Source organism: Oncorhynchus masou, chromosome 6, assembly GCF_036934945.1.
Source record: "Oncorhynchus masou masou isolate Uvic2021 chromosome 6, UVic_Omas_1.1, whole genome shotgun sequence".
Lineage (NCBI taxonomy): Eukaryota > Metazoa > Chordata > Actinopteri > Salmoniformes > Salmonidae > Oncorhynchus > Oncorhynchus masou.
Genome location: NC_088217.1, coordinates 72601653 through 72626509, shown reverse-complemented (window position 1 = coordinate 72626509; position 24857 = coordinate 72601653). Strand labels below are relative to the sequence as shown.

General features: G+C 42.8%; 1 protein-coding gene across 2 annotated transcripts in view; it reads left to right on the top strand.

Annotated features, from left to right (window-relative positions):
* Window positions 1-21287, top strand: part of LOC135542586 (gamma-aminobutyric acid receptor subunit gamma-3-like) — a 47949-nt gene extending 26662 nt beyond the window's left edge. The window contains exons 6-9 of one of the 2 annotated variants that reach the window (XM_064969676.1): window positions 9883-10020; window positions 12881-13033; window positions 17084-17292; window positions 19961-21287. In XM_064969676.1, the coding sequence (XP_064825748.1) occupies window positions 9883-10020; window positions 12881-13033; window positions 17084-17292; window positions 19961-20242 (782 nt within the window). In that variant the 3' untranslated portion in view covers window positions 20243-21287. Of the gene's footprint in view, window positions 1-9882; window positions 10021-12880; window positions 13034-17083; window positions 17293-19930 lie in introns of both variants that reach the window. The other variant, XM_064969675.1, reaches the window with a different exon arrangement.
* The last annotated feature ends 3570 nt before the right edge of the window (window positions 21288-24857 follow it).

Sequence of the window (24857 nt, the reverse complement as noted above, 5' to 3'; positions counted from 1 at the left end):
CAACAACAGCACGTCACCTGCAATAAAATGGGACAAAATTCAGCTCAGGCAGAATGGGAAGTGAACATAGAACGTTATTATTAAGTGAAGTAGAACATTGAATTTCTACCCTAATTAAAGAATTGGTGGGAACAGGATGTGAAGGCCATGCACACTGAAGCTAATGGATTTCCAGCTGTTTCCCAGATAAAGACCTTGATCTTACTTCTATTAAGTCTACAATAAATCGCCCCCCCCCGTATGCCCCCTCCATTTCCTCACCCTTCCAATGAACCACCATTGCTTCACCATCCACAGCCTGTGTACTCTATGTGCATCCATACAGTAAGTCATCCTCAAAAATGTCACCTTCAGAAAATAGTCCTATCATATTATTCTGGATTTGAATGTTTTTTGTTGTTGTAAATCAACATCTTTGTCTGATTGCCCAGACACAGATTGAGCGTAGTCCTGGTTTAAAAAGCATGCTCAATAGAGAATACGCTTAATCTCTGACCTGGAAAACTCTATCCATTCCTCCACACCACCCACCCACTGGCATGGCAGAGCCGACAGACACATCCTCGCTGTTTGATATTTTCACTTACCCCAGGGAAAAGAACATTGGACATGTGGCGTGTTGTGCTCCCATGGTGACAATGGCGGCAGGTAGCCTGGCGGTTAGAGCGTTGGGCCAGCAATCGAAAGTGGCTGGTTTGAATACCCGAGCCGACAAAGTGAACGATCTGCCGATGTGTCCTTGAGCAAGGCACATAATTTGCTCCAAGGGCACTGTACTGCTATGGCTGACCCTGTAAAATAACACATTTCACCGACAGGAGTTTGGTGGCATCTTAATTGGGGAGTACAGGATCGTGGTAATGGCTGGAGCAGAAAAAAATGGAAGGGCATCAAACCCATGGTCTCTACATGTTTGATGGCATTGCATTCACTCCGTTCTAGACATTATTATGAGAAGTCCTCCCCTCAGCAGCCTCCATTGATTTATCTAAAACATTTATTTTATTTTGTTATTAAATCAATGTGGACTTCTCATCTTTCAGATCTTTAAAGGGATAGGTCACCCAAACTACAAAATGACATATTTGGTTTCCTTACCCTGTAAGCAGCCTAGATATGACAGCAATCCGTCCTTTAGATTACCTTTCCTGGCACTGTTTCAAATGCTCATGTTTTAGCATTTGTGTCATGGGACCGACATTACAAATGTTTGCACATCGTTCAAATCATCCCAAAGTATCTCAAATGAGTTCTGAAGCTCAGCAGAGTCACTTATTAGCAAAAAAATGGGCCCATGACTTGAATGGGCTTTGTGCCACAAATGCTAAAACGTTAGCATTTGGAAACAGTGCCAGGGAAACTAAACCAAAGCATGGATTGATGTCATACCTTGTCCATATACTGCTTACAGGGTAAGGATACCAATGTCATTTTGTCATTTGGGTGAACTATCCCTTTAAGCAGGAAGCACATCGTGACTCAATCTAATGAAAAAAAAGAGAATCCCAGGTAAGAGATTAGTCATTTCTGTCCATTGAAGTGTTTATATACGACCGAACCTAGAGCACAGTGCATATAGGCTGCTATACAAGGATTAATAGACATCTGTCCCTTATACATTCTCTTTGCTTTGACCCAAGCTATTATCTGTGCAGAGGAGAGAGGAAGTTGGCTGGGCTGTCTACCATGGCTCGTTTCAGTGTAACCTACAGTACAGAGTGGGATATGTCAATAACTGACATTTACCAGTGAAGAGTCAATCTTACAGTGTACTGACTGTACTGCTACTATCTTAATGGAGACAGGAGAGTATGTGGGTTCTGTTATGTATTGGGTAATGTTGTTGTGGGCACGTTAAGGAGCGTGTACAGACACTCCCATATATAGCGTGCCCGCCCCATACAGTGGGTGTAAAAGTTCAGTCACCTGCCGACATGGCGTTCATGTTTATTGCTTGCACCATGGAGTAAATAGCCTAAACTTGCCTTTCTGCCTCCTCAGTATTGGATTGTACTTTCACTATGTCACGGACATAGTACTGAACACGAGGCGGCTCTGGACTGGAATGTTTGAGGAGGATTTGTGAGTAAACATAAAATGGGCTCCTGAGTGGAGCAGTGGTCTACGACACTACATGTCAGTGCTAGAGGTGTCACTACAGACCCTGGTTTGATTCCAGGCTGTGTCACAACTGGCCGTGATTGGGAGTCCCAAAGGTTGGTGCACAATTGGCCCAGCATCATCTGGGTTAGAGTTTGGCCGAGGCAGGCCGTTATTATAAATAAGAATTTGTTCTTAACTGACTTGCCTAGTTAAATAAATAAAAGTGGATTTTCTTTTTCTGACGTGATCATGGCTTTTTATGGGAAGAGTAAGGAGTTTGTTGATGAAAAGCATAGGTCTTGGGAGGAGTATGTTGAAAGGCTGGAATGTTTTTTTGTGGCTAATGACATTGGAAATGACGAAAGTAAATGCACTGTGCTGCTCTATGTGTGCGGGACGGTGACGTATTCTACACTGAACAAAAATACCTCATACAGTTGCAGTCGGAAGTTTACATACACTTAGGTTGGAGTCATTAAAACATGTTTCTAAACCACTTCACAAATTTCTTGTTAACGAACTATAGTTTTAGCAAGCCGGTTAGGACATCTACTGTGTGCATGACACAAGTAACTTTTCCAACAATTGCTTACAGACAGATTATTTCAGTTATAATTCACTGTATCACAATTCCAGTGGGTCAGAGGTTTACTTGCACTAAGTTGACTGTGCCTTTTAAACAGCTTGGAAAATCCAGAAAATGATGTCATGGCTTTAGAAGCTTCTAATAGGCTAACTGACATAATTTGAGTCAATTGGAGGTGTACCTGTGGCTGAATTTGAAGGCCTAACTTCAAAGTCAGTGCTTCTCTGCTTGACATCATGGGAAAATAAAAAGAAATCAGCCAAGACCCCAGAAAAACAATTGTAGACCTCCACATGTCTGGTTTATCCTTGGGAGCAATTTCCAAATGCCTGCAGGTACTACGTTCATCTGTACAAACAATAGTACGCAAGTATAAACACCATGAGACCACGCAGCCATCATACCACTCAGGAAGGAGACGTGTTCTGTCTCCTAGAGATGAACGCACTTAGGTGCGAAAAGTGCAAATCAATCCCAGAACAACAGCAAAGGACCTTGTGAAGATGCTGGAGGTACAAAAGTATCTATATCCACAGTAAAACTAATCCTATATCTACATAACCTGAAAGGCCACTCAGCAAGGAAGAAGCCACTGCTACAAAACTGCCAGCTCTGTCAGGAGGAATGGGTCAAAATTCACCCAACTTAATGTGGGAAGCTTGTGGAAGGCTACCTGAAACGTTTGACCCAAGTTAAACAATTTAAAGGCAATGCTACCAAATACTAATTGAGTGTATGTACATTTCTGACCCACTGGGAATGTGATGAAATAAATAACAGCTGAAATAAATCATTCTCTCTACTATTATTCTGACATTTCACACTCTTAAAATAAAGTGGTGATCCTAACTGACCTAAAACAGGGAATTTTTTACATGGATTAAATGTCAGGAATTGTGAAAAACTGAGTTTAAATGTACTTGACTAAGGTGTATGCAAACTTCCGACTTCAACTGTATGTACGAAAGTATATATTTCAGGCACACCTGTTGCTGACAGTTGTATAAAATTGAGCTCACGGCCATGCATTCTCCTTAGACAAACATTGGCAATAGAATGGCCCGTTCTGAAGAGCTCAGTGACTTTCAACATGCCACCTTTCCAACAAGTCAGTTCGTCATATTTCTCCCCTGTTAGAACTGCCCCGGTCAACTGTAAGAGCTGTTTTTCAATTATTATTATTTTTTAAATATATTTCACCTTTATTTAACCAGGTAGGCCAGTTGAGAACAAGTTCTCATTTACAACTGCGACCTGGCCAAGATAAAGCTAAGCAATGCGACACAAACTAGAACACAGAGTTACACATGGGCTAAACAAACGTACAATTAATGACACAATAGAAAAATCTATATACAGTGTGTACAAATGTAGTAAGATTAGGGAGGTAAGGCAATAAATAGGCCATAGTGGCAAAATAATTACAATTTAGCAATTAAACACTGGAGTGATGTGGAGTGATAGATGTGCAGAAGATGAATGTGCAAGTAGAGATACTGGGGTGCAAATGAGCAAAAAAAAATAACAACATTGGGATGAGGTAGTTGGGTGGGCTATTTACAGATGGGCTGTGTACAAGTGCAATGATCGGTAAGCTGCTCTGACAGCTGATGCTTAAAGTTAGTGAGGGAGATATAAGACCATAAGACTTATACGACTATAAGAGAGAACTGGATGGAAAGGCAGCCAAAGGAGCAGCTGGCTTTAGGGATGACCAATGAAATATACCTGCTGGAGCGCGTGCTACGGGTGGATGCTGCTATGGTGACCAGTGAGCTGAGATAAGGTGGGGCTTTACCTAGCAAATACTTATAGGTGACCTGGAGCCAGTGGGTTTGGCGACGGATTTGAAGTGAGGGCCAGCCAACGAGAGCATACAGGTCGCAGTGGTGGGTAGTATATAGGGCTTTGGTGACAAAACGGATGGCACTGTGATAGGCTACATCCAATTTGCTGAGTAGAGTATTGTGAAGTGGAAACAACAATGGCTTAGCTGCAAAATAGTAGGCCACACAAGCTCACAGAATGGGACCGGCGCATAAAAATATTTGGTTGCAACACTCACTACTGAGTTCCAAACTACTTTTGGAAGCAACGTGGAAGCACCAGAATTGTTTGTCGGGAGATTCATGAAATAGGTTTCCATGGCCGAGCAGCCGCACACAAGATTACTATGCGCAATTCCAAGCGTCGGCTGGAGTGGTGTAAAGCTCACCGCCATTGGACTCTGGAGTGATGAATCAAGCTTCACCATCTGGCATTCCGACGGATGAATCTGGGTTTGGTGGATGCCAAGAGAACAGGAATGCCCTTTCCTGTTTCAGCATGACAATGCCCCCATGCACAAAGTGAGGTCCATCCAGAAAGGATTTGTCAAAATAATTGTGAAAGAACTTGACAGTCCTGCACAGAGCCCTGACCTCAACCTCATCGAACACCTTTGGGACGAATCGCCCAACATCAGTGTTCCACCTCACTAATGCTCTTGTGGCTGAAGTGAAGCAAGTCCCCGCAGCAATGTTCCAACATCTAGTAGAAAGCCTTCCCAGAAGAGTAGAGGCTGTTATAGCAGCAAAGGGGGGACCAACTTCATATTAATGCCCAGGATTTTGGAATGAGAGGTTTGACGAGCAGTTGTCCACATACTTTTGTTCATGTAATGTATAAACACAGCGTGTAAAGTGTTGGTTTTATGTTTCATGAGCTGAAATAAAAGATCTCAGAAATGTTCCATATGCATAAAAAATGTATATCTCAAAAATAATGTGCACACATTTATTTATATTACTGTTAGTGAGCATTTCCCCTTTGCCAAGATAATCCATTCACCTGACAGGTGTGGCATATCAAGAAACTGATTAAACAGCATGATTATTGCAAAGGTGCAGCTTGTACTGGAGACAATAAAAGACCACTCTAAATTGTGTCAGTTTTGTCACACAACACAATGCCACAGATGTCTCAAGTTTTGAGGGAGTGTGCAATTGGCATGCTGACTGCAGGAATGTCCTCCAGAGCTGTTGCCAGATTATTTAATGTTAATTTCTCTACCATAAACTGCCTCCAATGTAATTTTGTCAGTACATCCTATCGGCCTCGCAAACGCAGACCACGTGTATCCATGCCGTCGTGTGGGCGAGCAGTTTGTTGACATCAACATTGTGAACAGAGCGCCCCATGGGCAGGCATAAGCTACGGACGACAAACACAATTGTATTTTATTGGTGGCAATTTGAATGCAATTTGAATACTGTGATTAAATCCTGAGGCCCATTGTCATGCCATTCATCCGCCGCCATCACCTCATGTCCCATGTTGCAATGATCTGTACACAATTCCTGGAAGCTGAAAATGTCCCAGTTCTTCCATGGCCAGCATACTCTCCAGACATTTCACCAATTGAGCATGTTTGGGATGCTCTGGATTGATCTGTACGACAGCGTGTTCCAGTTCCTGCCAATATCCAGCAACTTCACACAACCATTGAAGAGGGGTGGGACACCATTCCACAAGCCACAATCAACAGCCTGATCAGCTCTATGCAAAGGAGATGTGTTGCGCTGCATGAGGCAAGTGGTGGTCACACCAGATACTGACTGGTTTTCTGACCCACGCCCCTACCTTTTTTAAGGCATCTGTATCAATTTTCCCAGTCATGTAAAATCCAAAGATTAGGGTCGAATTAATTTATTTCCGTTGACTAATTTCCTTATATGAACTCTAACTCGGTATGTGAAATTGTTGTGTTTATAATTTGTGTTCAGTGTACATTAGGTTCACTACCCACATAGTGGCATGTTTGAAGTGGCCTTTCAGCCCAGATCCGTCAGAAACTGTGCAGAGATTTTATTTTCATAATTGGAAACAAAAGGCAAATCAGAATATCACCAGTTTCATTGCTGGTCTGTGCAGGCTTTCGGTGCACCATCATTTTGGAGATCAGCTGGAGCCAATGCTGCTTGACAGAATTGTTAGATGAGTCTATTGGCTGAGCCCAATCTGATATTTAGAGTGGCTGAGGTAAAAGCCTTGGCAGCTGAGACTGCTGCAAATAATGCCTGCCTGCTTCACCCTGAAAGAACAGGTCCTCCGACTGTTCCTGTAATTCATCTGGCTGAACGTAGTAGGCCGGTGCGCACAGAGGGGGCGGAGTCAGAGTCCAGAGATGACTTCAAAGCCTGTTTCAGATGTGGAGGTGCTCATAATTCCAACAGATGTAGGTTTAGGGTTGCAACCTGTCACTACTGTAAACAGAGGGGACATATAGCTCGACTTGGTTTGACAAAGGTCCCAGTCCCAGGCCTCAGGCAGTTCATTCATGCCCACTATGACCACACAACAGACACACTTGGTAAACTGTCACCCAGACCCTGAGAAGTATGTTGTCTATAGTACCCATGGGGGGGCCACAGCCTGAGAGAGAGAAGTACATTTTTGCTGCACCCAGTGTTGAGTTCCTGGGGTTCCACGGAAGGCGTGCGACCAATCCAGGATAAGGTAAAGGCCATTAAGGAGGCACCTTCTTCCCAGAACAAGTCTGAGCTTCAGTCGTTTCTGAGGCATCTCAATTTTTACAACTGCTTCCTGCTTGATAAAGCTACAGCCCTGGCATCGCCTACTGGACATGGCCGCTCATGAAGAAGTCTATAAAGAGGCTTAGCAGCTGCTGCAAGCAGATGGGCTGCTAGCCCACTATGATAATAGAAAACCCCTGTTACTGGTCTGTGATGAATCTCCATATGGGCTTTGTTTAGTCATGTGGAATATGATGGTTGGGAAGCACCTGTGTGCTTCGCATCTAGGACCCTAACTGTCGCTGAACAGTAGTATGCACACCCGGATAAATAGGCCCTGGCGAACATTTTTGCTGTCATGAAGTTCCATCAGTATTTGTCAGGTCGCCATTTTGTGGTCTACACCAACCACAAGCCCTTGATGGGCGTGCTTCATCATATGAAGCCCATGCCCAAAAATATTTTCACTTGCATGGTCAGATGGAGTCTGAGTACTGGGACATAGTTATGAGCTCTGCTATCATCCAAGGAAGCAGTTGGCTAATGCAGATGCCCTGATTTGCCTGTCACTCACTACCCCTTTGTCTGAGCCACCACCTCCCTGGGAAGGGATGCTGTAGAAGGTGGTGCCCGATGCCCTTCTCCAAGGATCCTGTCCTGTCCCAGAGTGCTTCGCTGGGTGCTGCATGGATGGGCCTCTGAGGTTCATGGTAGACCGTTTGGGTTTCAATGGTATCGTCGGAACGAGCTGTTGGTTCACAAGAACTGTGTGTTGTGGGCCAGTCGGGTTGTGGTACCTGGCATGGCGAACATGGGGATCTTTTCCATGATGCATGGTATGCATCCTGGAATAGTGAGGATGAAGGCACTGGCACGGAGATATGTGTGGTGGCCCGGGATGCACATGGAAATTTAGGCTGTGGTGCGTCACTGTGTTCCCTGTCAGGAGTCACCCTGCTCACACAAGGCTGCCTTGCACCCATGGGAGTGGACCACAAAGAAATGCTTGTCTTCATATGGACTTTTCTGGGTAATTCTGGGTAATTCTCATTATAGTAGATTTCCATTCAAAGTGCATGGAAGTAGCCATGGTTATCTTGATGCCCTGTGGTGCTGTAATAAGAACCCTCCATTTCCTGTTTGCCATTCATCGGTTGTGTGACGTCCTGGTGTCAGATAATGGAGCTGCCTTCACTTCTACTGAGTTTAAGGAGTTCGCTGGGTGTAAATGAATCAGACATTTCACCATAGCCCCATATCATCCGTTCTCCAATGGCCAAGCTGAACACATGGTTCAGACAACCAAGGAGGATCTATATCTTGGGGCGGCAGGGTAGCCTAGTGGTTAGAGCATTGGACTAGTAACCGAAAAGTTGCAAGTTCAAATCCCCGAGCTGACAAGGTACAAATCTGTTGTTCTGCCCCTGAACAGGCAGTTAACCCACTGTTCCTAGGCCGTCATTGAAAATAAGAATTTGTTCTTAACTGACTTGCCTAGTAAAATAAAGGTAAAATAAAAAATAAATAAAATAAAATCTTGGTGGGTGACTGGCAGGCCTGACTGTCAAGGTTCCTGCTGTCTCAACATGTTACGACGGCGTCAACTGGCAAGATTCCAACCGAGCTGTTAATGAACAGGCAATTGACAACTGCTTTAGATCGGCTGCACCCGGACATGGCAAGTGACATGCGTCTAAGGCAGGAGGGTGATGCAGACAGGGGCCGTGATCATTTAAGGTGTTTTCCACCTGACGTGTACAGTCTGTGTACATGTACTCGAGGCCCTATGTAGGTCCTTGCAGTTGTGGAAGAAGCCACTGGACCGGCCTCTTACAGGACTCGGACGCCTGACAGTAAAGTGCACCGCAGCCATGTGGATCAGCTGCAGGGCCATGAAGCTGCAGCCCCCTCTCTCATTGGCCTGGATGCCCTGGACACCACACCTTTAGGAGGCAGTGCCAACTCCAGAGCCAAACCCTGATACCCAACTTGCAGCTGAGCCCTAGCCTAAACATAGCTTTCTGCCTCCTCGTTATTGTATTGTACTTTCACGGCATAATAGTTTCTAAGATATGGACATGCACTCAGCACATTCCACATCATCTCACCAGCTTCCCTTTGTTGTAGCTTTCGCTAATGTGAATAACATTGTCGCTTTGTGTGTGTGTGTGAGATACACACCTCATAATAACATGTCAATGGGATACAGTTCACCTGCTTGAAATCATCAGAGCACAATGAAGTGATTCATTTCCGTTGCATGGCTTTCAAATTAGATTTCAGAGGCACACACACACTTCTGTGAAAAGGGAAGGTCAACTCCAGCATCAACACAACACTCTCACAGTAACTCAAAGTATCCCATTACACTTGGTTCTGTCCCTTTTCATCTGCTCTTACAGCACTTTACTATGGCCCTGTTTTTTACTTTTTAAAAGTCTAGTGGTGCTATGTGCGTGTGTGTGTGTGTGCCGGCGTGCGCGTGTGCTGTTCCCGTATTTAAGTGTATATAACAGTATGCAATTAGTAGGTTATATAATACATACATATGAATATGTCCAGTAAGACCCATCAAACAATGAAACATGTATGGGTCAGATTGAAGCATAAATCTTATTTTATTAGAATTAAATGCTACCATAGGGTCACAGGGTCACTGTGTGTTTACTTGACCTACAGATGGTTACCCCAAGGATGAAATGATTTACAGATGGAAAAGGAACTCCATCGAAACCTCAGACCAGAAGTACTGGCGCCTCTACCAGTTTGACTTTATGGGCCTGCGGAATACTACAGACGTCCTAAAAACAACAGCAGGTACAGTAAATTAGTTATCGTACATTTAATACCCAAACAGCTGACCTGTTTTTCACAACCAATAAAATAAATCCTCATCACAGCCCTTCACTGGCTCCTGTGTTCTCCATCCCATTTCTCTCTGAATTATTAGATACTGATTCCAAGGAAAAAGGACAGTGCTATTTTTAGCTGTTTTTTAATAAAATGATCTACATTTACTGTAAATGATCTGTCATATTCTCCTGTCTGTTAGCAGTGGGAGACAGCAGGCATTACCAGCTGGTGTCTTGAGGTCTGGTGCCACCACTCTGGCTTAAGTCAATTGCTTTTCCAGTCTTTGTAAACTATCGCATTGCAAAGACAATTGCTTTGCCAGTTTTGCAAGATATTGCCAGAGAGCAAAGACAATACCTTTTCTTGGAAGATAGTCAAGATATGTAGTATTATTGTACCATGGAAATGACAAAGACAGCATTTGGCAGGGCAGAAAACAGGTTGAAATTGCACTTAGGAGTAGTACTCTGGTAGTAGACTTAGAAGTAATTCTGTGGTAGTAGATTTAAGAGTAGTAATTTGGTAGTAGATTTAGGAGCTGTACTCTGGTAGTAGACTAACATGCTGACCAGACCGGACATGTCGCGTGTGCGAGCGTCGCAAAATAAATGTAGAAATCCAAGTTATTAAATTATTGCACCTACTGCTCTTGCGTTCCAATGAACATCTGCGATGCCAAGGGCTAAAATAGAACTTTCTATTTCTGACGCAGATCGCGCTGAAAGTCCTGCCTCTCCCATCTTCTCATTGGTTTATAGAAGCAGGTACCCATGTGTCATCTCCTCATTGGTTATGCCCACGTGGGTGATTGAAAGATGAACTGTTTTGCCAGTCGTCGTAGTAATACTATGAACGTTTAGATGTGATCACCATATATGTTCAAAGATGAAAAAGCCTGGGAGCAGAAATGACTAGAAACGATTTGGTTGGCCGTTTTATGTGTGGATCAATTGTCGGAGTAGAGGACCTTGTGCATTTCAGGTAAAATAACAACCCAATGTTTATATCCCAGGACAAATTAGCTAGCAACAGCAAGCTAGTTAAATAGGACTAATTAGGTAGTAAGTGCAAGCTAACTAGCTAAATTGCCATACATGTTTAATGCTTTTCAACCTGTCCCCAAATGAATGTCATTGGTTCAGAGTTTGTTTTGATATTTTAACCTGCTTGTGGTGATTGCGTTTGATGTGGGGGGGCAAAATAAATGTATGCACGCAGGCTAACCGCGCGCAGCCGGTTTGGGTTCTGTGTTAGTAGTACTGTGGTAGTAGACTTAGGAGTAGTACTGTGGTAGTAGATTTAGGGGTAGTACTTTGGTAGTAGATTTAGGAGTAGTACTTTGGTAGTAGATGTAGGAGTAGTCCTGTGGTAGTAGACTTAGGTGTAGTACTTTGGTAGTAGACGTAGGAGTAGTACTGTGGTGGTAGTGAACTTAAGAGTAGTGCTCAGGGAGTAGACGTTGTCTTTATCATTCACTGTGTAATAAAATAGTGCACAATGAAAGTGCATTTACCTGTTTTCATAATTCAATGTGACATTTAACATATTGTTTCTCTGTAGGCTGCTTGAAGCTTATCAGTTATCCCATCCGGTATAAAGGCAAACATATTTTTATACAAACCATCAGGATTAAAGATTCAAAATATTTAATTATTCACTTAAATTATTTTCAGAGGCCGAGGATGTGGTTTGGTTTTAATACTGAATTCTACATCTATTTATTTCCAACCATCATTCCTTGCGACTAAGGTCGTGTTTTACAAACAGGTATCTAATTATACTCATGAGTGGTGCTTGCTGAAATGACTTTGCAATACATTTTTAATGCATTCGTGACAGCATCGAAGATTAATGTAGCAGCGTTTTAAGGGGCTGATAAATTGATCTCGTGTATGAATCCTCAAGCTGTAATTAACCCATATTGACCCTATTCTCAAATTTCATAGGTGACATTGTTCATGCTGTACTTTATTCCTTTTGGAGAACGATGATTTCATCTCCATTTTGAAAAGAAAGTCTTGAAGTCTTGTCTTGAAAACTCAGGTGATCCAATAAATGATGTATTCTGCGTATGGTGCACTGACACAAGTCCACGTTCTGAGTGGAGAAATCATGAAAGCCAGAGTTCTTCCACAGATCTTCCCTCAGTTCTGTTCAAGGAAATTAGACGTTTCTCATCTTGTTTTCACTTTTTCTTGACTCCCAGCTTGCATCATGCTGCATGATGATTAGCTAGCTTGCTCCTGCAGCTAAAAATAGCATGTCATTAATTTACATCTCGACAAACTCGGGAAAACAAAGCGTTAAATTTATTCTTGTTGTTTTTCATCCAGCATGAAATGAATAGCGTGGTAATGAGGAAAATGGCGAGTGGACAGTTCCCATACCACCTTGCCATCAGGGACTTCTGGTTCTACCTCTGTTATATCTGCCTCCTTTCTTTCTATTGTTACAGCATCCCTCTTCAAAACCCACCAAAGTAGACTCCCTGAAGCATTGTGTATGGTGCCATATTCTGTGGTTCCCCCTGATGCTATATCTCATGATTCTCTCTCTCTCTCTTTCTCCCACCCTCCACCCCTCTCTCCCTCCCCATGCTGGCTTGTTCTTGTTCCACCTGACGCTCTGATTCTCCCTCAATCTTTCTCTTTCTCCCACACTCCACCCCTCTCTCCCTCCCCATGCTGGCTCGTTCTTGTTCCACCTGACGCTCCGATTCTCCCTCAATCGCTCTTTTTCTCCCTCACTCCCCCCCACTCTCTTCCTCCTTAACTTGCTCCCTCCCCCTCTACGCCCATCTCGCCCCCCCCCCCCCCTCTCCCAGGTGATTATGTGGTCATGACAGTGTACTTTGACCTGAGCAGGAGAATGGGTTATTTCACCATCCAGACCTACATCCCCTGTATCCTCACCGTGGTGCTCTCCTGGGTCTCCTTCTGGATCAATAGTGATGCCGCCCCTGCCAGAACAGCACTAGGTACCTGATCTGAAGAATACCATTTGGCAGGATACACACTGATGTGATAATAAGTAGATGAAGAACCCCAAGGATTCAATCAAACCTGTTCCACCAGTGTTTATGTAGTGCACTGTATGTGTTCAGAAATGACTACCTCTGCATGTGTTATTCTGAAAGGGGAAAAAAATACGTCGGAGTCTAGCTGGATGGTTGAAAAGAAGGTTACCACAATGGCAGATTGCATGAAAAATCGATATTTTATTGTTTAGACCAGAGACCAATTACGCAATGTTATGTTCTGCTTTTCAGATTCTTGTACCATTGTATTTTGTATATGCGATGTGCTTGTAATTCATCAAGGCTTAACAGTCACCTTTTGTGTTTACGCTTGTAATTCATTCATGATTTCCCCCCCGATGCATGCTTTCCATTAGTGCATGCGCATTCGTCTGGATTATGTAGTTGAAGGTGATTTGGAGTTTGAGTTGAACTTTGCGGTAAGTACGATTCAATTCCTCCAGACAGCTCTTGTTTGTGACCTTGACCAAGTCATGTTTTTTGTCTTCAAGGTCAAATATCACATTTAGTCCAAATTACAGTATTAGCATTATACATGACCTTTAACTAAGTGACAACACAACCACATTTGCAACGGTGGTTAAACAAGTCGAAGCTTAAAGTGTATTAACGAGTCCGTTTCATCACCAAACCATCCTTGAACCACCACAATCACATTGAATAGTCTCCCTCGGCAGTCTTGACACCTGTTACGACACCGTACAAAGATAAGCCCGGAAACATGTTTGTCTTTCCCCTTGCTAACAGGTAAGGATGCTGACTGTAGGAGTAAAGATAAATATCCCATTCTCGTTGACAAAAGAAGTCATTTAGTGTCTATTCTGGGGCACAAAAGCGCAGCGTTGATTTTCCGGGCCTCCCCGCTGATCGATAGCGGGTTGAAAAGAAAGAAGAGTGATAAGGAAAATGGGCTCTGACTGCAAAGAGCAGGAGGTATGTCAGAGTGGCTGGTGGTGGTAGGGGGCTAAGGAGGAGGCAGGTGCTGACATGCAGGTGCCCCCTGAGGGTGTAGTGTGGTTTGGTGGCAGTGATGGGGTGTACTGGGTGACATTCCCAAAGAGCCAGGTTCACAAGTGGCACCACAGATGGTAATGACTATCAGGCTATACCTGACAGGGAGTAAGTCATTACCATCTGTGGTGGCCCTATCAGGCTATACCTGACAGGGAGTAAGGGCCACCACAGATGGTAATGACTATCAGGCTATACCTGACGGGGAGTAAGGGCCACCACAGATGGTAATGACTATCAGGCTATACCTGACAGGGAGTAAGGGCCACCACAGATGGTAATGCCTATCAGGCTATACCTGACGGGGAGTAAGGGCCACCACAGATGGTAATGCCTATCAGGCTATACCTGACGGGGAGTAAGGGCCACCACAGATGGTAATGACTATCAGGCTATACCTGACAGGGAGTAAGGGCCACCACAGATGGTAATGACTATCAGGCTATACCTGACAGGGAGTAAGGGCCACCACAGATGGTAATGCCTATCAGGCTATACCTGACGGGGAGTAAGGGCCACCACAGATGGTAATGACTATCAGGCTATACCTGACAGGGAGTAAGGGCCACCACAGATGGTAATGACTATCAGGCTATACCTGACAGGGAGTAAGGGCCACCACAGATGGTAATGCCTATCAGGCTATACCTGACGGGGAGTAAGGGCCACCACAGATGGTAATGACTATCAGGCTATACCTGACAGGGAGTAAGGGCCACCACAGATGGTAATGCCTATCAGGCTATACCTGACGGGGAGTAAGGGCCACCACAGATGGTAATGACTATCAGGCTATACCTGACAGGGAGTAAGGGCCACCACAGATGGTAATGACTATCAGGCTATACCTGACAGGGAGTAAGGGCCACCACAGATGGTAATGACTATCAGGCTATACCTGACAGGGAGTAAGGGCCACCACAGATGGTAATGACTATCAGGCTATACCTGACAGGGAGTAAGGGCCACCACAGATGGTAATGACTATCAGGCTATACCTGACGGGGAGTAAGGGCCACCACAGATGGTAATGACTATCAGGCTATACCTGACAGGGAGTAAGGGCCACCACAGATGGTAATGACTATCAGGCTATACCTGACAGGGAGTAAGGGCCACCACAGATGGTAATGACTATCAGGCTATACCTGACAGGGAGTAAGGGCCACCACAGATGGTAATGACTATCAGGCTATACCTGACAGGGAGTAAGGGATAGGAATGCTCAGTTCAGTGACTCATACAGTGTGACCCCTCCCTCTTTTTTGTCACTTTCTTTGTCTTTCTTTTCTCTCTCTCTTTCTCTCTCTGTGTCACGACAGCACTGTAGACTATCTTTGTACAAAGTTCTTTCTATCTGTATTATTTTCTATGTGCTGTATCTGTTCATATGACATCTATGGGTCTTTGTGTCTCTAATTTAGTGTAGGTGTACTGACATCTTTCCACATGCATTCTTTGTATCTATATTATTTTCTGTTCTTTTCTGTATTTTTTACGCTACCTTTTTGTCATTTATTACATTTTTGCCATTTTATTTGGAGGAACCAGTTAAAGTTGCTCTTACACCTTGCCTGTTTGAAAGTTAAGAAGGAACTCTGCTGACTAAGTGCCAAAGTGCCAAAGTATGTATAGAAGGTAAGGGAAATAGGTGAAGGTAATCATCGTGGCCAGCAGAGTCTGAAGGAAGGAAGGGGGGATTGAGTATGAAATATCAGCTCAAAATAGATGGGCCTTCTTGTCTCCATGGTAACTGCTAGGAAACAGCACCACATTCAGTCATCAAATGAGAGGTTCCTGGTGATGTGCATAAAAGCGCGAGAGAGAGTGTGTGTGTGTGCATATGAGTGTGTGTGCGTGTCACACCCATCACTTTATATCAAAGGCTCTATACATGCAAAATCTCATCCGGTACATTTAGCTCACTTTTCACTATATATACTCAACAAAAATATAAATGCAACATGTAAAGGGATGGTCCCATGTTTCATGAGCAGAAATAAAAGATCCCAGAAATTTTCTACAAGCACAAAAATCTTATTTCTCTCAAATGTTGTGCACAAATGGGTTAGTGAGCATTTCTCCGTTGCCAAGATAATCCATCCACCTGACAAGTGTGGCATATCAAGAAGTTGATTCAACAGCATGATCATTACACAGGTGCACATTGTGCTGGAGAGAACAAAAGGCCACTTTTAAATGTGCACATATGTCTCAAGTTTTGAGGGAGTGTGCAGTTAGCATGCTGACTGCAGAAATTTCCACCAGAGCTGTTGCCAGATAATTTAATGTTCATTTCTCTACCATAATCTGCCTCCAACGTCGTTTTAGAGAATTTGGCAGTACGTCCAACCGGCCTCGCAACCGCAGACCAACGTGTAACCACGCCAGTCTTGGACCTCCACGTCCGACTTACGGGATCCTCTGAGGTGTGGTGCTGAGGAGTATTTCTGTCTGTAATAAAGCCCTTTTGTGGGGAAAATCTCATTCTGATTGGCTGGGCCTGGCTCCCCTGTGGGTGGGCCTATGTTTTCCCAGGCCCACCTATGGCTGCACCCCTGCCGAGTCATGTGAAATCCATAGATTAGGGCCAAATGAATTTATTTCAATTGACTGATTCCCTCATATAAACTGTAACTCAGTAAAATCGTTGAACTTGTTGCATGTTGCCTTCATATTTTTGTTCAGTATATTTAAGCACTGACAATGTATTGATGTAAACGTCCATTTATTTCTAAAGCTAAAACCCTCAGTAATTGATAAAATATCTTAAAAACGTATTTGAAAAATATATTCAGGCTATTGCCAGAGAAAAATATTGCAGCCATTTTGCCAAGAGCGATATCAAACAGCTTGTACGGGGTGGCAGGTAGCCTAGCAGTTAAGAGTGTTGGGCCAGTAACCGAAAGGTCGCTGGTTCGAACCCCCAAACAAACTAGGTGAACAATCTGTGTTATGACGCTGACTTTGTCCTTTCAGGTATCACCACTGTGTTGACAATGACCACCCTTAGTACAGTGGCCAGGACCTCCCTACCCAGAGTCTCCTATGTGACGGCCATGGATCTCTTCGTCACTGTGTGCTTCTTGTTTGTTTTTGCGGCCATGATGGAGTACGCCATCCAAAACTACTTCGCCTACAGGGCACAGAAGCCCCGCTACAACAAGACAAACAAGACACAGAGACTGGTGAGCTTTCCCCCGTACCATGTAATGATGTACCTTTCCTCCATACGATGTAATGGTGTACCTTTCCTCCATACGATGTAATGGTGTACCTTTCCTCCATACGATGTAATGGTGTACCTTTTCTCCATACGATGTAATGGTGTACCTTTCCTCCATACGATGTAATGGTGTACCTTTCCTCCATACGATGTAATGGTGGACCTTTCCTCCATACGATGTAATGGTGTACTTTTCCTCCATACGATGTAATGGTGGACCTTTCCTCCATACGATGTAATGGTGTACTTTTCCTCCATACCATGTAATGGTGTACCTTTCCTCCATATGACGAAACGGTGTAACTTTTCTCGATACAGTGTAATGCTGTTATAGACATGGACTGAGGTTGTTTGTGTTGTCACAGTCAATAGCTCTAGCCATGGTAGCGATTATGGTCTCAGTGGGTGGAGGTCTAGTCCATCCTTCATATCTCCATCCTCTTGCATCAGTCACACTGTGCATGGGCTGTGATAGTATTAGTCAGTGGCTCTGACCTGCATGGTAGCAAATTGGGAGGTTGCCCCCCGGTGAGGGTTGAGGTCTGATCTATCCCCCATCCTTCATATATCCATCCTCTTGCACTAGCTACCGGTCACAGAGTGTACTTGGTAAATGGCGTGTCATGTCATCATGTCATGTCGTGTAGTGCTGTCGAGCCAGTGAGTGAGTCCCAGCTTAGGTAGAGCACTAAAGCCGAGGGGTTCTATCTCATTGCCTGCCTGGGCTATGACAGCGTCCTGCTGGGTGTGGGAGGACACGGCCCGCTGCGGAGCTTTAATGCATGACAGCACAGCTCCACTCACAACGCATCAGCTCTCTTTCTCTCTTCATCTCTTTCTCTCTGTCTCTTTTCATCTTTCCATCTGTCTTTCTCCCTTGTTTGCCCACATGTATTTATTGTCTCCTGTCTGGCTTTTGTTGTCCCCCCGCCCCCTCCCTGTTGCCTCTCTCAATTACATTCAATTCAAGGGGCTTTATTGGCATGGGAAACATATGTTAACATTGCCAAAGCAAGTGAAGTAGATAAAATACAAAAGTGAAATAAACAATTCAAAATTAACAGTAAACATTACACTCACAGAAGTTCCAAAAGAATAGACATTTTTAATGTCATATTATGTATATATACAGTGTTGTAACGAAGTACAAAAGGGTGAAAATAAATAAACATAAATATAGGTTGTATTTACAATGGTGTTTGTTGTTCACTGGTTGCCCTTTTCTTGCTGCAACAGTTCACAAATCTTGCTGCTGTGGTGGCACACTGTGGTACTTCACCCAATAGATATGGCAGTTTATCAAAATTGTGTTTGTTTTTCGAATTTGTTGTGGATCTGTGTAATCTGAGGGAAATATGTGTCTCTAATATGGTCATACATTTGGCAGGAGGTTAGGAAGTGCAGCTCAGTTTCCACCTCATTTTGTGGGCAGTGTGCACATAGTCTGTTCTCTTGAGAGCCAGGTCTGCCTACAGCGGCCTCTCTCAATAGTAATGCTATGCTTACTGAGTCTGTACATAATCAAAACTTTCCTTAAGTTTGGGTCAGTCACAGTGGACAGGTATTCTGCCACTGTGTACTCTCTGTTTAGGTCTAAACAGTGTTCTAGTTTGCTCTGTGTTTTTGTTAATTACTTGACACATTGGAAAGAATTATCTTTTTGTTTTCTCATGATTTGGTTGGGTCTAATTGTGTTGCTGTCCTGGGGCTCTGTAGGGTGTGTTTGTGTTTGTGAACAGAGCCCCAGGACCAGCTTGCTTAGGGGACTCTTCTCCAGGTTCATCTCTCTGTAGGTGATGGCTTTGTTATGTAAGGTTTGGGAATCGCTTCCTTTTAGGTGGTTGTAGAATTTAACGGCTCTTTTCTGGATTTTGATAATTAGTGGGTATCAGCCTTATTCTGCTCTGCAAGCATTATTTGGTGCTTTACAAGGATATTTTTTGCAGAATTCTGCATGCAGAGTCTCAATTTGGTGTTTTTCCCATTTTGTGAATTCTTGGTTCACAACCATGAAGGGCAATGGGTTCTATAACTGATTCAAGTATTTTTAGCCAGATCCTAATTTGTATGTTTAATTTTATGTTCCTTTTCATGGCATAGAATGCCCTTCTTGCCTTGTCTCTCAGATTGTTCACAGCTTTGTGGAAGTTACCTGATGTTTAGGCCAAGGTATGTGTAGTTTTTCGTGTGCTCTGGGGCAGCAGTGTCTAGATGGAATTTGTATATGTGGTCCTGGCGACTGGACCGTTTTTGGAACACGATTATTTTGGTCTTACTGAGATTTACTGTCAGGGCCCAGATCTGGCAGAATCTGCAGAAGATCTAGGTGCTGCTGTAAGCTCTCCTTGGTTGGTGACAGAAGCACCAGATCATCAGCAAACAGTAGACATTTGACATAAGATTCTAGTAGGGTGAGCCCGGGTGCTGCAGACTGTTCTAGTGCCCGCGCCAATTCGTTGATATATATGTTGAAGAGGGTGGGGCTTAAGCTGCATCCCTGTATGAGGTCTTCCTTCCTCTGCCCCCTCCCCACATTTCTTGCCCTACCTCCTCTCTCACACTCCCTCTCTTTCTCTCCCTTTATCGCTTACACATCTAAGGAGATGGCCTTCCTCTGTCCCCTCCCACAGACCTACTCGATGCTAGACATGGGGCCCAGGTCCCCCACCACCGTGGTACCGTTGAACAACAACTACTCATACTGGCAGGACTATGAGGACGTGTACGAGTGTCTGGACGGGAAGGACTGCCAGAGCTTCTTCTGCTGTTACGAGGAGTGTAAGGGGGGTGGGTGGAGGAAAGGACGCATCCATGTCGACATTAAGGAGCTGGACGTTTACTCGAGAGTCTTCTTCCCTACGTCGTTCCTCCTGTTCAACATCGTCTACTGGGTCTCTTATCTCTACCTTTAGCAGTTTCAGTTGGATTTGATAGAATTCGTTTGGACAAGTATGGAAAGACACAAATGGGAAGAGGAGATGACACAAGACATAAGATGTCACTCAGTGGCAGCTTTGTGCACGTTGACACTTGATTGGTTGGTGGGTTAGTGTAGCCAACCAATAGACAGCTGTGAGACCCTAACACCAGGATGCTAGCCAGCTAAGAGATAATGAAGCATCCATAGTGCCTTCTTCAGGAAGGGGCCATCACCTATACAGAGGTGCAATAAGGGGACTAGAAGCTTTGGAGTTTTTCCTACATAGGTTATCCCACATCCGCCATTTCACGCATGCTATACTGTTCATTAAAAACAATCAATAGTTAGGATGGACTGCACTATGAAATGATTCTATTGTTGCTTTGTATTTCTTAGTTAGTTGCATAGTCATTGCAAGCCATTTGAAATATATAGAACCTCAATATTATTTATTTTAGACATTAACATGATCTTAAATATTAGGTCATTGATAACATTGATTTGGTTTAGATTAATATACATTTATATCATAAACATTTGAATTATGTTTCCTACCAAGGGTGATATACAACAAGACCATGCATAGTATGCCTACAACACACCATAACATAATAATTGAAAGATGAAAATACTATTGTAAAATAATGTATCTAATAAAGTTTTCTTTAGTAACATAGTTTTCCAGAGAGTATTAATGGACTATTTGATAATTAAATACATTGTCTGAGGACAAGGAATGGTAAGGTTTCAAACTAAAGTAATATTGAGATGTTGTTTAATTAATTTACAGAATGTGGACATACATTTATCTCCATACAGCAGGCCGACAATACATCATAGGCTGAGGGCCAGGGTAGCATTTGGGTCAATACAGTACTGTATATATTGTGCTAGTATTCAGTACAGTAATAATACATTTTTTATGGTTTCTCTCCAGCAACACTATTGCTATTTTATTGAGTAAGAACATGTATAGCTCATCATACAGTAGCTGTTGTACGAAAACAGATAATAAAGAAAGAATTGTGAAAGATGTGTTTTTGGAGTTAAAAATAGTTTTTTTTACTGTAAGTAACACTGTTGTTTCTGCAGTGGTGTGACTTAGAAGTATGGTAGTATTCTGTATTCTATGTTTTAAGAGAACGTGTATGTGAGAGATGTTTTCATGCTATTGCCATAGTTGAATGTAGATCATACTTTAGACCAACAACAAATAGTGGTTTTCAACTCTGTATAACAACACAAATATTGCACTTCATAAGTGTCTTAGTTTGATATAATGTATTTACAATAAATCAAACACTATTTTCTAAGTCTGATGGAACGCACCGTTTTGTTACAGCAGATCTGAGAGAACCACTGTCTTGGTACAGCTATGCTTTTTAGAGAATCCAGTCTGTGGTATTGCTTAAATTAATAAAATTATCTTTGCTCAAGGTCTGGAGTGTGTGTGCACATGTGTGTGTAGGTGCTTGCATTCACATGTAGGTCATTTGAATCATTAGCAAACTGTGATCTTACTTACACACACACACACTATAGTTATTTAGATAGAAATATATTTCAAAATGCAGGAATGGTTTTGTCTCTGACGTGGTTGCGATAGCCCACTTTAAACCTCACACTGTGCATCCTGTTGTTTCGAAGTAGGGAGGCAAGTCAATGAAAAGTCATTATGCACAATAATCATACCTATTAGGAAGTAGGCTATAAGGAAATCCAAAACAGACCCTTTTATTCCCACAGAAGGAAATTAACTCTACACACGATTCATGTCTATTGCAGAGTAGATCGTTATACAATTAGTGTCCCCATATAGAAATAACCAGGTGTTATTGTTCAGGGCCTGTATTCACAACATTTCAGAGTAGCAGTGTAGATCATATGAGATCATATGCACAGGGGACACCTGATCCTAGATCAGCACCTACTTTGAGATACTTTTTGAATACGGTCCCGGAGCTCACCACGGAATATGGATACCCCTGGTGTGTGTGTGTAAACATGCTAACGTACAGTGCCTTGCAAAAGTATTTAACCCCCTCAGCGTTTTTCCTATTTTGTTGGATTACAACCTGTAATTTCAATAGATTTTTATTTCATGTAATGGACATACACAAAATAGTCCAAACTGGTGAAGTGAAATGGAAAAAATTACTTTTCGAAATAATAAAAAACAGAAAAGTGGTGCGTGCATATGTATTCACCCCCTTTGCTATGAAGTGCCTAAATAAGATCTGGTGCGACCAATTACCTTCAGAAGTCACATAATTAGTCAAATAAAGTCCAGCTGTGTGCAATCTAAGTGTCAGTGTCGATCATGATCTCAATATATCTACACCTGTTCTGAAAGGCCCCAGAGTCTGCAACACCACTAAGCAAGGGGTACCACCAAGCAAGCGGCATCAGGAAGACCAAGGAGCTTTCCAAACAGGTCGGGGACAAAGTTGTGGAGAAGTACAGATGAGGGTTGGGTTATAAAAGAATATCTGAAACTTTGAACATCTAACGGAGCACCATTAAATCCATTATTAAAAAATGGAAAGAATATGGCACCAGAACAAACCTGCCAAGAGAGGGCTGCCCACCAAAACTCACAGACCAGGCAAGGAGTGCATTCATCAGAGAGGCAACAAAGAGACCAAAGATAACCCTGAAAGAGCTGCAAAGCTTCACAGCGGAGATTGGAGTATCTGTCCATAGGATCACTTAAGCCGTACATTCCACAGAGCTGGGCTTTACGGAAGATTGGCCAGAAAAAAACATTGGTGTTCGCCAAAAGGCATGTGGGAGACTCCCCAAACATATGGAAGTAGGTACTCTGGTCAGATGAGACTAAAATGTAGCTTTTTGGCCATCAAGGAAAACGCTACATCTCTCATCACCCCGAGAATACAACTACCATCAGCATGGTAGTGGCAGCATCATGCTGTGGGGATGTTTTTCCTTAGCAGGGACTGGGAAACTAGTCAGAATTGAAGGAATGATGGATGACGCTAAATACAGGGAAAAATCTGTTTCAGTCTTTTTGAGACTGGGATGGAGATTCACCTTCCAGCATGACAATGACACTAAGCATACTGCTGAAGCAACACTCGAGTGGTTTAAGGGGAAACATTTAAATGTCTTGGAATGACCTAAATGACATACCCAAATCTAACTGCCTGTTAGCTCAGGCCCTGAAGCAAGGATATGCATATTCGTGATACCATTTGAAAGGAAACACTGTGAAGTTTGTGGAAATGTGAATTGAATGTAAGAGAATATAACACAATAGATCTGGTAGAAGAAAATACAAATGAAAAAAGTTTTTTTTTCTACCACCATCTTTGAAATGCAAGTGAAAGGTCATAGTTCTAGCCATCACTCTGGTTGTAATTCCGATAGTGTCCCCAAGATGGCAGCAGTGTATGTGCAAAGTTTCAGACGGATAACTTTAAGTATGAGTGAACTACAAGACTTTTAGTGTGAAGTCCCCAGGAACATTTGGGCAAATCGTGAAGGAGAAATTTGCGTTCATATTAAATTTTTCTGCAAGAATATCGTCAAATCTGTTTACTTGGACTTTGAGTTAGCTTTCCAAGTATTAGTAGCCATATAAGTTCAACATTTACAAACAACCAGTTTTCATAACTTCATAACTCTGAATATCCTTATAATTTTTGACCAAAATTAAAAGGCATGCTGTTTTACAAGGTTAGTAGCTACATTTTATGACATATACATGGTTTCTGGATACTATCTAGCTAGCTTTGTTTTACCCCGATTGGTGCTTATTTGACAAAGATACAGTCGTTCAAGTGATGGCCGCTCGCATTATCGGCGTGAATTTAGTAATGAATTTAATGGTGCTTTGTGGGAAGTTCAACATTTTGGATATTTTTTTATAACCCAACCCTGATCTGTACTTCTCCACAACTTTGTCCCTGACCTGTTTGGCGAGCTCCTTGGTCTTCTTGCTTGGTGGTGCCCCTTGCTTAATTGTGTTGCAGACTCTGGGGCTTTTCAGAACAGGTGCAGATATACTGAGATCATGTGACCGATCATGTGACACTTAGATTGCACACAGGTGGACTTTATTTAACTAATTAAGTGACTTCTGAAGGTAATTGGTTGCACCAGATCTTATTTGGGGGCTTCATAGCAAAGGGGGTGAATACATATGCATACACCACTATCATTTAGAATTGTTTTGAATTTTTTTAAACAAGTTACTTTTTCCATTTCACATCACCAATTTAGACTATTTTGTGTATGTCCATTACATGAAATACAAATTAAAATCAATTTAAATTACAGGTTGTAATGCAACAAAAGAGGAAAAACGCCAAGGGGGATGAATACTTTTGTAAGGCACTGCAATTGCTGCAAAAGGTGGTCTACAACTTATTGACTTGGGGGCGTGAATCGTTATGCACGCTCAAGTTCTGTTTATTTGTTTTATTTCTTGTTTGTTTCACAATAAAAATATTTTGCATCTTCAAAGTGGTAGGCATGTTGTGTATCAAATTATATAAACCCCCCAAAATCCATTTTAATTACAGGTTGAACACTTTCGTATTCCACTGTACAGTACTTAACAAATGAACTTAGTCATGCATACATGA